The sequence below is a fragment of the Aethalodelphis obliquidens genome, unplaced genomic scaffold (assembly GCF_003676395.1).
Source record: "Aethalodelphis obliquidens isolate GAN/ISIS:26980383/991018 unplaced genomic scaffold, ASM367639v1 scaffold1, whole genome shotgun sequence".
NCBI lineage: Eukaryota > Metazoa > Chordata > Mammalia > Artiodactyla > Delphinidae > Aethalodelphis > Aethalodelphis obliquidens.
The window spans coordinates 70,139,269-70,155,108 of record NW_020837945.1 but is presented as its reverse complement, the minus strand read 5'-3'; the positions used below and the strand labels follow the sequence as shown (position 1 = coordinate 70,155,108).

The 15,840-nt window shown below is 46.6% G+C and overlaps 2 protein-coding genes across 7 annotated transcripts in view; both read left to right on the top strand.

The window, feature by feature from the left end:
- MUC13 (mucin 13, cell surface associated) overlaps positions 1-1,424 on the top strand; it is a 31,495-nt gene extending 30,071 nt beyond the window's left edge. For all 3 annotated transcript variants that reach the window (XM_027106939.1, XM_027106953.1, XM_027106960.1), the window contains one exon: positions 134-1,424. The gene's annotated coding sequence lies outside the window, so the exon portion shown is untranslated. The remainder of the gene's footprint in view (positions 1-133) is intronic.
- ITGB5 (integrin subunit beta 5) overlaps positions 130-15,840 on the top strand; it is a 125,095-nt gene continuing 109,384 nt past the window's right edge. For 2 of the 4 annotated variants that reach the window (XM_027106912.1, XM_027106896.1), the window contains exons 1-2: positions 130-233; positions 3,265-3,343. In XM_027106912.1, the coding sequence (XP_026962713.1) occupies positions 210-233; positions 3,265-3,343 (103 nt within the window). In that variant the 5' untranslated portion in view covers positions 130-209. Of the gene's footprint in view, positions 234-3,264; positions 3,344-6,913; positions 7,015-14,102; positions 14,581-15,840 lie in introns of those variants that run through there. The other 2 variants (XM_027106931.1, XM_027106906.1) reach the window with 2 other exon arrangements.

Sequence of the window (15,840 nt, the reverse complement as noted above, 5' to 3'; positions counted from 1 at the left end):
TAGTATTCAAATTGTGTTAATTACAATAATGTTAATCATTTATGAATCTAAATTTTCTCATATGTTTCTGTTGGAATACTTCTTTTCTAAGAGTTTTTTCCCCCTCTCTTTCTCTCTCTCTTGTTTTGTCTAGAACGGTAAAAATTTGGAACCATCCATGGCCCCTCAACCCAACGTATGAGCTTTTATTTTGAGTGTTTCAAAGACTGATGGAGAAGGGAGCAGCCATGAAGGTCTGGCCTTTGGTATTTCTCTTCCATCCAGCCTCTCTGAATGGAAGTTGTGACTGTTTGCAATGAATACAGCTTGTTTGCTAACTAAGTACCTATGAAATTAAATGCACATAGATGCTATTAGTAAGCATCTATACTTAAGATAGTTGATTTGCTCCAATCAGTACAATAGTTAGGTTTTTTTTTCCTGGCTGTGCAACAGTAATCATTCTATCTATCTAGAGGGAAGCTCCCCAGGATTTTTCACTCCTGAAAGAGTCTAGAAGAGTGTTGCTTTGAGTTGATACCCTGTAGATAAGTGACGTATTCTGGGAGACTCTTACACATCAGCTGTGGAGGTCCCAGGAGATGGGAGGACATACCATCCTTGAAGATGCTGAGGTTCATTCTCTGGCAAGTTAAAACAGGGAAGCTCCTTCTTTTCCTCAAATGTAGGGATTTCATTACCCTTGAACTGCCAGGAGCTTGTGACCTATGTTCAAATCAAGAGGACAGATAAAAAGAGACAGGTCTCTTAGCTTTTTGGGAGCAGTTACTGGCAATCCAAGGCCTTCTTAATGTCAACTAGAAGGCCTGAACTAGAAATGTCCTCTGCAGGGGTACGTTCTAGAGGGTTTGAAATGCCGGTGGGTAGGGGAGTCAGTGGGGAAAAATGTGACCAGGAGAAGGAGGAACAGAGGTAGAAGGAAGCTGGGCTGGAGGCTGAGTAAGGGAGAAGGTACCCAGGGCCCACCTTCATCCTCAGATTCCCCTCCTCAATGAGCAAATGGGCATTTCCTCTAATTCGTGCCCTACCCAAGATTTAGAACCTAGGAGAGGATGTGAAGACAGAGCCCCCAGAGCAAGAGCTTGAAGTCACTTTGAAATTGTAGACATTCTGACTGGCTCATGGTGAGAGAGGGAGCTTGGGCTCTGGATCCAAACGTTCAGCCTCGTGATACAGACTCCAGAGGTATTCCACCAAAGCCTCAGCCTTCCCTGGGGACAGAGCCTTAGCCGTGGTCACGAACACACACACACAGTTAAGAATGGGGACAGCCACCTCCAGCACAGGCTTTCTTTCATGTTAGTAGTATCCTTGTTTATGTCTAATGTGTGGTCTCTTTGCAAGTTATTTTTATTTGTTGTTATTATTTGTTCTTGACTGTTAATTATAAGCAGTAACAAATAAAGTGTCTTTAATAAATGGTCCTCCCTTGTGTTTGGGACTTTGGGTGATGCACATAGCAGTTAAGTTTCACTTTCAATAGCAAACATGACACATGGTAAACCGAATTGATTAACATCTGCTCATTAGGGGCTGCTGGATTACCCAAGGTAATTTTTTTTTGTCATGGAATAGACATTTTTGGCTGCTTCCTCAGGCGTATCCCACAACTCTTCCATTTTGAAGCAACCAACCATTTTGGGTGGGATTGATCCGACCCCTAGCTCCAAATGTAGGCCTTGGTTGGCCCAAGCCAATCAGTGGAATCCCATGCCGGCTTGCCAGTGATTGACTTAGCAAGCACATGGCACAAGTGGATATGATTAGAATAAATCTCAGATGTTGGTAGGAGGCTTGGAGGAGGAGAAACTCGTCGTTCTGGAGAGCGGGGTTGAGGAGGCGAGGCCTCGAACTGCTTCAGTTTTGCTGAGCTGACACATAGAGGAGGGCAAAGCTGAGAGAACCATGGAAGAATGGAGCTGGTGCTCTGATCAGACCATCCCTGAAGGCTCTGGACTTTACTGTTAGGATAGTTTGAGTAGTTGCTTCTGTTTTTGCAGGTGGAAGCATCCTCACTGATACAGCTTGTGATTACTCTTGTGTTCTCAAGGCTAGCTGGTGAACATAATAAAAGAAACTCGTATGACCTATCAATGCCCACAGTAAAAATATTAGTCAGCAATCAATAGGTTAACAGAATTAATGAAGACATAACTTAAAATTGGCTGACCACTGTAACTTGACATCACAGTCTCTAGTTCTGACCTGCATGTTACCTCCTTTACATTTGAAGATGATTCTGGATTTAGTGCTAAAAGTAGGCTATTTGAACCTCTTTTCTTTCTTTTTTTTTTAAAAAAAATTTATTTATTTATTTATTTGGTTGCACCGGGTCTTAGTTGCAGCAGGTGGGCTCCTTAGTTGCGGCTCACTGGCTCCTTAGTTGTGGCATGCAAAATTTTAGTTGTAGCATGCCTGTGGGATCTAGTTCCCTGACCAGGGATTGAACCCGGGCCCCCTGCACTGGGAGCGCAGTGTCTTATCCACTGCGCCTCCAGGGAAGTCCCTGAACCTCTTTTCTAAAGAGTCCCACCTCTCTCGTGGCCCTCTGCACTACACCATGTCAGTTTCCATCACTTCTCAAAGGTCCTGGGCCATACAGAACTCTGGGCTTCATGGACCAGAGTACATCCATTCTTGGGTGAATTTCATTGCTATTGTTTGAATAAAAATAATGCTCCAAATATGTATATGTATAATATTTATGAAAATGGCTTTTGTCTCCAAAGTTGCTTTTGATCTTACATAATAGGACGTGTAAGTCATTTGCTTCCGCTCACTGGGACCTTTGCAAAGGTTTTCTAACTGACTGTCCTGCAACCTCGCAGGGCTGTCAGAATGAACTTTCTAAGATGTGAATCTGATCATGATACTCCCTTGCTTAAGGCTTTCAGGGGTTCTCCACTGAGAGAATCAAGCTCAGAGATTCAAGCCAGACTCTTTGTGGCTCAAGTGCTCCAGAGTTGCCTCTCCTCCCCCGTCCCCACTCCCACTACCCCCGCCGTGCTCTAACACTTGCATACCTGCTGTTCCCTAAACATGCCACCTCCTCCTACCGCCATTTTTTTGGAATTTATTTTATTTTTTTTATACAGCAGGTTCTTATTAGTTATCTATTTTATACTACCTCCATTTTTTTGCCTGTGCTGTGCCCTGCACTTGAAATGCCCCTTTCCTTCAACTGCCTAATAAACACCTCCAACTGTCTAGATCAGCTAAAACACCATCTCTTCTGACTTTCAAATCCTCCCCTTCTCCACACAGCCCTCTCAAGCAGAAGTATCGCCTCTCTCGTGTCAGCTGGGTCCTGGAACTCATTTCCCTGGTAAAGAGGTCCTGCATGGTAAGTCTGTGTTTCCTTCTCACCCAGCACAATGCCTGGCATAGAATATTAAATAGTTATGAAACAGTATAAAGCAGGACTCTTCCAGCTCAATCTTGAAGGGTGTGTTCATTATCTTGATGGTGGTGAAGGTTACCACGGTTATAGCAAAACTTAAATTACAAACTTTACATATGTACAGTTTATTGTATATATACCTCGATTGAGCTGTTTTTTTTTTAAAGTGGAGTGTGGACACTCCTGCGGGAGCCTCTCTGACCTTGAGGGAGGCATCCTCTAATCACTGCCCTCAGACAGCACAGGAGCACATACATGTCATTCTGCTGATCTCTGCTTCAGCCTGAAGGCTCTCTGAGGTCAACGCTGGGTAAAACCAGCTGGGGATGGACCATTGCCCCGACAGCAGCAGGTCTCGGCTGTACACTGGAGTCACTTGAGAAGATTTAAAAATCACTGATGCCTGGGTCCCATCCCAGAGCGCTTCGTTGGTCTAGAGCATCCGGCTGGGTTAAGCTCCTCAAGTGATTCGAATGCGCAGGGGAGTCTGAGAATCACTACTCTCAACCAGCGGCTTGGCTCCTTGAGGTCAAGCCCCAGATCACATCATTTCCCATTCCTTCCCCAGAGATTCTAGAAACCAGGAATCTGTTATGCATAAGGAGCTTCAGTGGTCTCTGAGCTTCCTTATGGAGGAGGAGGTCAATCGTCCAGGTGGCATCAACACCAAAACAGCTTGAAACTTAAATCTTTGGGGCAATTTTACCCCTGAACTACCCACCACCCTCTTCCTTCTTCCTAGCCGCTGGGCAAATTCTGCAGCCAGTAGGTGGTGCTGTCTCCTATGGCTTGCAAAAACCCGACTTCCAGTGGGACAGTTGTTTTAAAAGCCTTGTTGGAAATCATTCACTTTTAATGCAACAATTCTAAATAATTCCCCCTTGACTTTTTCGTGGTCTCTTCATTCCTTGCTCTTGTGCCAGGGAAACATGAATGTTATCAGTTCACTCTTGTTGCCCATTTGCATAATTTTTACTGGATCATTAGAATCATACATTGTTTCTTTCCAGTGGCCCTAGAATAACTTAAGAATTGAAGTAATGTTAATGTCATCTTAATGATGCATAAAATTTGGTACAATTATTCAGATAATCAATGTTTTATTTAATGGCTTTCCAAAATAAAAAAGAAGATAAATCAATTTGCATTGAAAAATTCATCATTTTAAGTTTAAAAAAATGCCACCAGTGGGAGATTTCTAAGATCATCAGCGTTTATGAGGTGATCAAGGTCTGGCTGGATGTTTTAGAGAATGGGGTTGGGAAGAGCCCTGGGGCACAGTATGGGGAGCTTTTCTTCAACCTCCAGGTTGTGACATGTGTGCACTTTTATTCAAAGACAAAGCTTGGAGCAAACCACAAAGGCTTCATTATTCCTGCAGGCTCAGTAACATTTTCCGAGCCCACAATCAGAACATGTGGTCTAATAAAAGAATTCTCTCCTGCTTCCAGATGACAGCCAGTTTGAAAAAACAACAATAATAATAGTTAATATATTATGGAGTATTTAATATAGGCCAGGCACAATTCTTCCTTTCATTCTCACAATAATTGTGAAGTAATACTATTATTACCCTTGTTCAATAGTTGGGGAAATGGAGGCAAGAAACTTGCCCAAAGTTTTATGGGTAGTAATTAGCACAGCCCTCTGTCATTTAATGCTAAAATATTAACGTATGTAGGATATTTCGATGGTTCGTAGAGACGATGAGACATATATTTGAAACTGAGAGTGTCCTATGTTTACTAGGCCTGGTGCCAGATCTTCCTGGAGTGTATAGGTTAATGGGCCTTTATTACCCAAAATGAAAAATTCTGTCCTTACGTCATTGTTCAGATTTCAGAACATATTCTCTCCATTAAAGTAATTCATCTAAAATCATCTGCAAAATGCCTGCTGTGCATTACCGATGGCCCCAGCTGTGGCTGTGGCTTCCCTCTCTGTTTGGGTGCGGGGCCTCCAGTTTCTCTCTAATGAAAAGTCTCTCTATTCTCTCTCTGCCCGGCTGTGGTATCCTGCCCATATGTGGTGACAGAGGAATCCTTGAGGCTTCTTTCCTTATGCTGGAAACAATAACCTCCTGACAGGGTCCAAGGTCCCGCTGGGTTGACACTGAACACCTCCAACCCCCACCCCTGCTTAGTGCCACCTTTATCAGCCAGTCCTTCTCTGCTCCTGAGCTTCTGGAGAAAAACCCTCTGTCTTATTTCTCTGGTATGTAGAAGGTCCTCAACAAAACAAGAAAGAATGAAGGCCCTATTTCAGTGAAGTAACATCCTCGAGCAAGGAATATCCTGGACTATGGAAGCAAAGAATAGAATTCGGGCAAAACAAGAGAAGTCTCCAGATTATAATAGGGTCGATTGTCCAAATGTCTATTTGTAATGTCACTTTTGAGGTATTTTGTTTTTAAGCTTAGTCCATAACAGAAAGCCTCTCTTAGCCAGCCCTAACCAACCAGCTTTACCATTTTCTCGAGAGGAATTAACTTATACAATACCCTCTAAGTTGTACGTAATTCTTATTCCATAATAGAATGTCTATCATTTTAAACTAATCTTTTAAATTTTTCTATTGTTATTATTCTAAGTCTCAAGCTTAAAACAAGACACACACCCCAGAAGGGTCAACACAAATAGACATTTGGACAGCGGACTGCATTATAGTCCAGAGACGTCTGTCCTTGCTCCTGGGTGCTCCTCAGGAGCCCTCTGCTCTCCTCTACGTGGCGATCCAGGCTCCTTCCTGCTACGGCTTCCTCATTTTGAACATGTTTCTCAAGGTCACACTGTACTCATCTGTATCAATCTACTAGAAAGGGAAAAAGTGTGGAGGATCAGGCAAGAGAGATCTTTATGGGTCAGGTCTGGTGTTAATGCCTCTCATTTTTTCCCACATCACATTGGCTTAGAACTTAGCCACATAACTACACCCAACACACCCAGGGAGACAGAGGAATATAGGAGAGCTCCATGTCCAGGAAGACCAGGAAATGGGTGCTTTGTGAACAGCTATCCCGTCTCTGGTCCTCTCCCTCCCTCTCCCTTACAACATGATGTCACCCTTCAAGATTCTGCATAAATATCACAATCCCATCCCTAACCTAGAGCAGTATCTAGCACAGAGTATACACTCAATAAATATTTGTTAAAAAAATGAGGCATTCCACAAATACTTTCTTTTAAATTTATTTTATTGAAGTATAGTTGATTTACAATGTTGGGTTAGTGTCTGCTGTACAGCAAACCGATTCAGTTATACATATATATTCTTTTTCATATTCTTTTCCATTATGGTTTGTTACAGGATATTGAATATATTAATAGTTCCCTATGCTATACAGTAGGACTTTGTGGTTTATCCCACAGACACTTAAGCGTCTACTCTCTTAATTCTCGATTAAGTCAGAGGGTCAGTTGTGCCATAAGCAAGTAATTTCAAATTCAACTCATCCGATAGAGGAAGGACCGAGCCCTTTGAGAACGTGGAGGAAGACATTCTATGAAAATCAGTTCTGGAAGGCTTGAGCTGGGTATGGAACGAGGAGTCAAGTTTACTAGCTGGAAAGAGCAGGAACCATGACCCTCTATGGAGAAGAAACACGACGTGCAAAGGTGAGAATGTGTTTGTGAGGATGCGTGTTGGGGCCAGGCTCTGAAGGGCCTTGTGTGTTGCATAACCATCTGATTCCTGGTGTGCTGATCCTTCAGTTACACCAACCATGTGCCCTACCTGCTTCTTCTGAAGAGAAGGCTGAACAGCTGTACCTAATAAGGCATTCACTCAGGTGCTGCCTTCTTGTGTGGAGACAGTTGCAATGCCCTCCCTGGTCTCCTTGGAAGAAGGGAGCCCAGCTATCTCAAGTTATAGTTTGCAGGTATCCTGCTTTGGGTCTGGCTTGGCTTTGTCCTTCAGCTACACTTGGAAAACATGATTGGGGTGCCCTAGTCTGGAGAGTCACAGATCTCCACAGCTAACTACACTTCAGCCTACTGACCTAAGGGTAAAAGGCCCTGCGTTTGCTGTTAATTGTGGTTTGGGGATGAATGTTACAAGGGTAGCTATAAAGCATGGGGCTCCATGTAATGAAAGGTCCACTGTGCCCCTGGATGGCCACCCTGTATAACATAACATGACTCAGAAGAAGAGTGGGTCAAAGCTGTCACCCTAAGAAATCAGGTGGGGACCCAGTTTAGGAAGTACAAGCCAGATTCAATAAATAGTTATTAAATGCCTACTGTGTGCCAGGTATTTTCAGATGTATTTGCTAATTTAACCTGCATGTAAATATTTTCTGAAATGATCACAAATAAGACCAATTATGAGAAAACATTGCACTTTTGAAAATATTAAGATATACTTCTTTTAAGTACACTCGAATTAAGACTATGTCATAGTCATAGTGAAGATCAGAGTTCCATTCAAAATGAGGCAGCTGTGATAGAACAAAAAGAACTGTGGACCTTGGAGTCCGGAGATCTTGGCTCTATCACTTATCCCTTCTCTAAGCCCCAGCGTCCAAATGGGGAGAATGAGGTATGTTTTACAGCATTGATTTGTACTGTAAATACCTGACTGAACTATAAATACTTGGCTGGACTCCATTCTCTCTGAGTGTGGGGACTTTTTGAACTGTGCTTGTCTTTGTGAGGAACCCGGAAACTATACTCCTAGAGTTATATTACAAAATATGATGGCTTCTAAGCTGGGGAGGGGCCTACACCTGAGCAACGAGGCTCTTAGCTCCTGCACCTGAGCTGACTGCTATGCTAGACTGAGAGCAGAACTCCCATGAGATGAACTCTCAATGCTGCCAGGCTGGCCAGCTGTGGTTCCTCCCTACATTGTCTTGACTTTTAAAGCCAAGTGTCGCCTCTAGAAGGCTTGTGAGTCTGAATATTGAGTTGACCCTCGGAGGAACCTCTGGTGGGCATCATGTTTTATTGTATCGTCTCTGAAATGCTGGAGCAGATAGTGGCCTATCTCCAGTGAGGCTGGGGAAGTGGAAACTACCAAAGAAGGAACTTAGGTTACATGGAATGAAGAACTCGCTGTGATTGATGATTAAATAATCAGAGTAGATTAGCCAGGGAGGTGATGGGGGCTCCTTGCGACATCCCTTAAAGAGGTGAAATGGTCATTTTCAGAGTCTACTCTCAAGACAGGCCCTCACAATCTTCCCACATAGTGAATGTGTTCAACCAAGTCCTGTATCCTATTAAAGGGCAGTAGTTTTTTGAAGGACAATTTTTAGTTGGTAGAACAGGTTATGTAAACCAGAGCCTGCTGCCAAGTGCCAAACGCATTTGAGTTCACAAGCAGTAATTATAGAGCCAGCTCTGGCATGGACCAGGTCCTTTGCTTTCCAGCTGAGCAAACTGAGGTCCAGAGAGGGGCAGGTAATTGCATGGCTGCTCAGCTAGTTGATAGCACTGAGGACCGGAACTGAATTCTTCTGAGTCCAGATTTATAGTTTTCCTCCACCAGCAATTAAATATGAAGAGCTATAGTCTACAAAAGGTGCAGTAGCTCCTGTACACAGGCTGAAGTTGGGTCCCGGGCTGGAGGCTTTTTGCAGGCCTGTTGGCCCTTGACTTCTGCAGACCTGGTCCTTCAGCAAGCTGCTCAGCTTCCACCCCCCCATCACACCCCCAAACCTGGCCCCCAGAAAGGGGTAAGGGTCAGAAGTTTGTCCTACCTTTTGAAAAGCTGTTGAATTCCTAGCTCCAGCATTGTCTGAAGGACCACTGATAGAGCTAAGACAAGACAGAAGAGAAAGGCAAGATGAAAGTGAGGGGTGACACGGAGGGGATTGTAGGTGAAAAGGAGGATTAAAAAAAAGTGGGGGCTTCCCTGGTGGCGCAGTGGTTAAGAATCCGCCTGCCAATGCAGGGGACATGGGTTCGAGCCCCAGTCCGGGAAGATCCCACATGCCGCGGAGCGGCTAGGCCCGTGCACCACAACTACTGAGTCTGCGCGTCCGGAGCCTGTGCTCCGCAACGGGAGAGGCCGCAACAGGGAGAGGCCCGCGCACCGCGATGAAGAGTGGCCCCCGCTCGCCGCAACTGGAGAAAGCCCTCGCACAGAAACGAAGACCCAACACAGCCAAAAATAAATAAATAAATTTATTAAAAAAAAAAAAGTGGTGCTCAAGTGGCCGAGGGCAGAATGCTGGCTCAGCCTCCAAGAGCATTCCCAAGTTCCCGCCGCTTCCTTCTGCTCTTCAGATATCCCCATCCTTGCCAGCGTCTATGGTGTTCACTTCCCTCTATCCCATCACGCTCCCCTCATTCTGTGGCAGTTCTTCCCAGGCCACATCTGCATGGACCATACCTGTTCTGTGCTCCTTCCCCATTCCCTACTCACTCGTTTCCTGGTATTTATGCTAGAAGTCTCTAGATATGATTAAAAAGGGGTATGTGTGTGTGAGTGTGTCTGTGTACTTGTCTTCATTCATTGTACTTTTTAGTTAAATAACTGGAAAAGCATCTGTGCCCTTTAGGTGGTGTAAGATAACTTCTAGGAAAAGAGAAACAAATTGTAATGGCTTTGCCAGAGTGGAAAAGGGGCATTTAGAGGAAGACTCTAGCAGTCTCCTCTGGGTCTAAGCTCTACAGACAATTTTAAAGAAAAGTTTTCTAAAAAGGAAAAAAAAAAAGGAAAACATATGCCAAAATTCATTGAAAAATATCACAACTTTTACTGTAATTTTATTAATGGACACTGTTTTAAAATATTTCAGTTCATGAAAGCTGGAAAACATATATTCCATCCAGAATATATAATCTTAAAAATATTTTCAAAACTAACCTTTGAAAATTGGTTACAGAAAGATATAATTCATGAGCGTTTTCAAAATTGATAATTCTATGAATAGAGAGGTTGAAAGCACATGACTTATTTATCGAGGGTGTGCTAGCTGCTCCATAAATAAGGTTAAAATGTTTGTATGTGCTTCTTAGCTTCAGAGAAATGGTACATTTCTATGACTTACATTTGTACATTAAAAGCAACAACAACAAAGAGAAACACCTTTCCTCATTGTTGAAAATTTCCATCGAGACTTGTTTTGTATTCCGTCTCTCAATATGAAATTCTACCTGTCTCAGCTGTGGCATGACCACGATGTCCATGCTTAACCCCAAAATAAACAAACAAAAATTGCTGAGAGATCTACTATATGCCAGTTAACATAATAGGCTATTTTCACCAAAATGGAACCTGCTGTGCTCACCATGGCCTTTCATCTGCCCATCTCCCGTGTTCATCCATTATGTGGATGGTGCCTTTAGGTCTGTCCTTGGCCGTCCCGTATGGGCTGCAAACTCTGAGGGCTGTCATGGGGAGTATTTTTTCCTAACCAACACCGTGTCACATAGGGGGAGAAAAACCTATAAAGAACATTTTCCTATAAAAAAGAATATAATTTTATATTTTTAAAATAAAAAGTTAGGGAGTTCCCTGGTGGCCCGGTGGTTAGGATTCCAGGCTTTCACTGCTGTGGCCCAGGTTCAATCCCAGTCAAAGACTGAGATCCCACAAGCCGTGCAGTGTGGCCAAAAAAAAAAAAAAGTGAAAATTAACATTAAAGAAAATTGTATACATGTTTCATAGCCCTATCAATTGCTGCAAAAGAACTTTATAATATTCCGTCATCAGGGTCATTCATTTCTGGCACTGTGACAAACCCCAGGCATGACTATTAAAAGCAGAGTAAATTAAGAATATTACCTAAACTAAGGAATACTGTAGGGTTGTTGTCTTTTCCCCCTTCGACTTTTTTTTCCCTGCATATTACATTGCAACTCTATATCAGTAAAATATTCTTGACCTGGATTAGAGATTGAATTGCACAATATGACGACTCATCGTGGGAGTGAATTAGCATGTAAATCTGACTTATGAAATAGAAAAGTTTTAACTAATCCGATTTCAAGTTTTTTTTTAAATTATGGTAAAATACACATAACACAAAAGTTACCATTTTAATAATTTTTAAGTGTACAGGTCAGTGGCATTAAGTATTCTCACAGTGTTGTGCAAACATCACCATGATCCATTTTCAGAACTTTTCCATTATCCCAAACTGAAACTCTGTACCCATTAACTACTAACTTCCTGTTTGCCCCTCTGTCCGGCCCCTGGTAACCTCTTTTATCCTTTCTGACTCTATGAATTTGCTTATACATAGAATCATACAATATTTGTCCTTTTGTGTCTTGCTTATTTCACTTGCATAATGTTTTCAGGGTTCGTATGTGTTGTAACATGTGTCAGTATTTAATTCCTTTTTAAGACTGGATAATATCCCATTGTAGGTACATACTGCATTTTATTTATGCATTCGTCTGTTGATGGATATTCGAGCTATTTCCACCTTTTGGTGACTGTGAATAATGCCACTATGAATGTGGGTGTATAACCATCTGTTTGAGGCCTGCCTTCAATTCTTTTGGGAGTTGCGAGATGGAGTTTGTGCATCAGATGGTAATTCTATATTTAACTTTTTGAGGAATTAATCTTATTTTAAAACTAATAAGAAACATAAACTTCCTCTGGGTTATCTGTGTTCAAACCTTGAGACGCAAACTCAATGCAACCAGCAGCCTCCTTGGGGCCCAGAAGCTCAGCAATGATCAGAAATGGGATGCTGTGGAGGCAGCCACAAAGGGAACTGTTTCAGTGGCTGTGGGAAGCACCGATGGAGGCCATCAGTGCACGCTGACTTTGCCAGTCAGAGGAAGTCAAAGCATTTAAAAGACACTTCCACTCTCCAGCTTAGTACAAAGAATGAAGGATGATGGGACAAGAAAAAGCCACAAACCAGAAAACAAAAGCTTGGGAGGAATTAGAAGAGCCGTCTATCATCTCCAGCCTAGTTCCCAGATAATGGAATGTGGAAGAATGTTGTCATCACTTGGGATTCTGCTGTTTATGGCAGGTCTGGGCAGGTTGGAAACCGCCAGGTGGGACAGGAGGAGGGCAGATTGGGTTGCAGCACTTTCCAGGTGCAGTCCAGGTAAACAGGGGTGTGTGTTGGGTCTGAACAGTAAAGCGCCATGTTGGGCTGGGGAAGGTGATGCACAGATCAGACAACACAGGGCCTAAACTTAGAGGATGCTTGATAAATGCAAGATTTGTTTGTCCTTATCAATGCAATATTTACCCAGTTTCTGCAACTTAACTTTCCTTGCATCTAATCCATCCATCACATCCCTACCAGAAAAATCTTAAAATCACCACTTGGCACTGACACCTCCCAGTTCAAACTCTTTCACCGGCTGCCCATTAGTTATAATCATTGCCTCTCAAGCTTGGATAAAAGTAGCCCCAAGGCCATTCTGCTGAGGCAGAAAGACCCAAGATAAACCTGGGGCAGCCCCTGCAGCACAAAGTTTACTGGAAAATGTTTGGGGACAAGCATAACTCTTACATAAGAATGAACATGGGGAATATTTAGAGTACGATGACACTTCCATGGAGTTTAAGCATAAAACACTGTCCTTCAAGTGGAATTTGGAGCTTGGCCTCTATGCACACGATGCCACAAGGATAAGTTCATTTTCTCTGGCAGTAGGGCACTACCCTGGTAGAGTGTGGGGTGGGAGTGCACAGTTAAACTCCAGCTCCCTAATCTGGGCAGTTAGAACTAATTGCCCACTCAGAGCCGTCTTGCCAACTGGTTCCTGATGTGCAAAGTTCAGATCACTTTGCTCTTTACTGCTTACTGCTTCTGTTTTTAGTCGAAGCATTCTGAACTTTTGGATAATGCATCCAGCTCTGTCACTTCTCCTGGCAAGTTAACCCCTTTGTGCCTCAGTTTTCTCATCTGGATAACAGTAGGGTTGTGGGGAGGATTTCGTGAATTAACAAGGTAAGTATTTACATTTCAGTGCCTGACTAGCTGTGTGCTTTCTGTACTGTACGTGTTAGGCATCCTACTATTATTTCCTTCTATTGGTACATGAAGGCTGCCTCTTCTGCTGCTGCCTATAAACCATTCCAGTCTTAACCCACTCATCGTGGCCCAGCCCAAGCCCACCTGGTCCTTTGCACGTGCTGTTAGAGGAAGCTCCCCACCCCCGCCCCTTACAGTCAATTTTAGAACCAGCTCAGGGGTAAAGAATAAGGTGAAAACCTGAGCATCTGTTCTTCAGTTTATTTGTTCGGCTTCACGGAAACCGCCAGCGTATCGACATAAGAAAAACGCAGAATAGTGACATATTGGCCAGTCTCGAATCCGCGTAAAGGGCAAAACTTTAATGAGGGAGGGAAAAGTGCGTTTTGTGTGTGTCTCCACGCCCCACGTGCCCTCACTTCCCCACAGAGCACGTCGCCTCGCGATAACACTCGCCGGTGCCTCCGTCCCTCCGGCGAGCACGGCTTCGAGAGGACTAGATTGCCACGGCACGATTCCCCGCTCCCCGCCCCGGACCCGCTCTCTCTCCTTAAATCCAGCAACCCCAAGTATAATCTCGGCTCGCCCGTGGAGCGTGCCCCTCCCCCTTCCCGTAGCTGCTAGGGAAGCCGGGCCAGACGCTACCCCAGGATTTCGACCCCTGCCCGGGCCGCCAGGTGCGCCGGAAGCAACTTCCACCTGGATGCCCTCGGCCTCCCGTGCTGGCCGGTCCCCGGGAGGGGCGGAGCTCGGCCCGCCCCGCCTCGCCGTAAGCTGACCTTGTGGCAGCCGGGCGGGGGCCGGGACGGGGAGAGAAGGGGAGGAGTAAGGAGAGGAGGAAAGTGGAGCCCCGCGGGCCGGAGGGAGGAAGAAAAGGGAAGGGGCGGAGGCGACGGGCGCAGTGTACCGGCGCGCGGGGGAGCCTCAGCCCGTGGTGCGTGGAGGAGCCGGAGTCCTCCCTGCACAGAGCCGCCCGCCGGGACCGTCCCGAGCGGCGACACCCCGGGCGACCCGGCCGGGGAGCCGGCGCAGCGGCGGCCCCGGGACTCGGCGGCAAGCGCTGCGGGAGGGATGGTGGCGGCGGGGCGCGGGCCAGCGCAGCCGCCCCCGCCTCCCGCCAGGCCGCGGCCCCCGGCCCCCCGCCCCCGCGCCCCGGCCGCACGTCCCCGCGGAGTCCGCCGCCCGCGCCGCAGCTGAGCCGGGCGCCCCACCATGCCGCGGGCCCCCGCGCCCCTGTACGCCTGCCTCCTCGGGCTCTGCACGCTCGTGCCCCGGCTCCCAGGTAAGCCGTGCCGCTGGCGGTGCAAAGAAACTTTGTGGCGCACGGAGCCGCCCTTGGCGTCTCGGAGGGGCAGGGCCCCGGGCCGTTGTCTGAAGGTGGGAGGCATCCTCGGGGCACTCCCAGGTGGCGAGCCGCTGGGGACGGCCCGGTGGGGGGCTTCCGAACTGCGTGCGCCACCCCGCGCGCGGCCCGCCGCAGCCCCGCAGGGCGGTCGTCGGCCTCCAGTCCCCTCCCGGGCGAGGAGGAGCCTTCCTGAGTAAACAGCCCTGCCCGTCTGTTGACCTAGCCCGCGAGCGTCCGCGCCCATTGCGCGGGGAGGGCCGCCGCCAGCCCCGCGTCGGGATCTGGGCTCTGCATTCCCGGCACAAAGCGGCCCTTGTGGCCGGCCGGGGGCGGCGGGCTGCTGGGAGGCGCCGAGTGATGCCACCGGTACCCTGGTCCCGGGGAGACGAAGGGCAGCTGGAGGCGCGTGACCCGGAGTCTTCGCTGGAGCCAAAGCGTGGGGGCCAGGGCTACTACTCCCGAGGGCTAGTCTCCTGGAAACGCGGGTGTTCAGGCCCTCGTAGCGAATCCTAGAGTTTCACCGCGCCTAGGCCAGCCGCTTTCCTTTAAAGATGTAACCCCCTCTTTCCTCCCCCAAGCCCTCGCATACCCGAGGGGAGACCCGCGTCTCAAACCACAGCCCCACCTGGGAACCAAGCCCCAGCTGGAACATCCCAATCTGATTCCTTCTGCCTGGCTTTATCCCGGAGTTTACAAACACCCCGTGCAGCACACTCCCTTAATTCTGGAGGATTGATTCTGGAACGGAGGGCAGGGGGTGTGCAGTTGCACTTGCGCGATACTGCCCGGGGTCGGCGGCTGCGTGAGGAGCCCTCAGTTACCTGCTTTAAGTTTTCGGAGTTGGGAGGGGGCTGGATGTGGCAGTTGGGAGGCCACAGCGGAGGGATGCTCTGTTGGGCGCTGGGGCTGCCAGGCAGATGAGCTACCGCCATCCCATCCTCCCTCCCCCAAACGCAGGAAGCTCCAAACTTTCTCCTCTCCCGTAGGAGATAATTGTGTTGGGGTGCTCGATTCACTTTCAAGCCCGAGATTCTTGATTGCTCTCGTGAAGCAAATGTCTGGCTGCGAGGGAGGGAAGGACTGTCCCCTGCCGTGTCTCATTTACATGAAGGCAGTGGAGGTTTCTGTCTGAGAGAGAGGAGAGGTCTAGGCAAACAAAAACTTTCTTCAGGGCCTAATTCAAACTTATTACTGTAG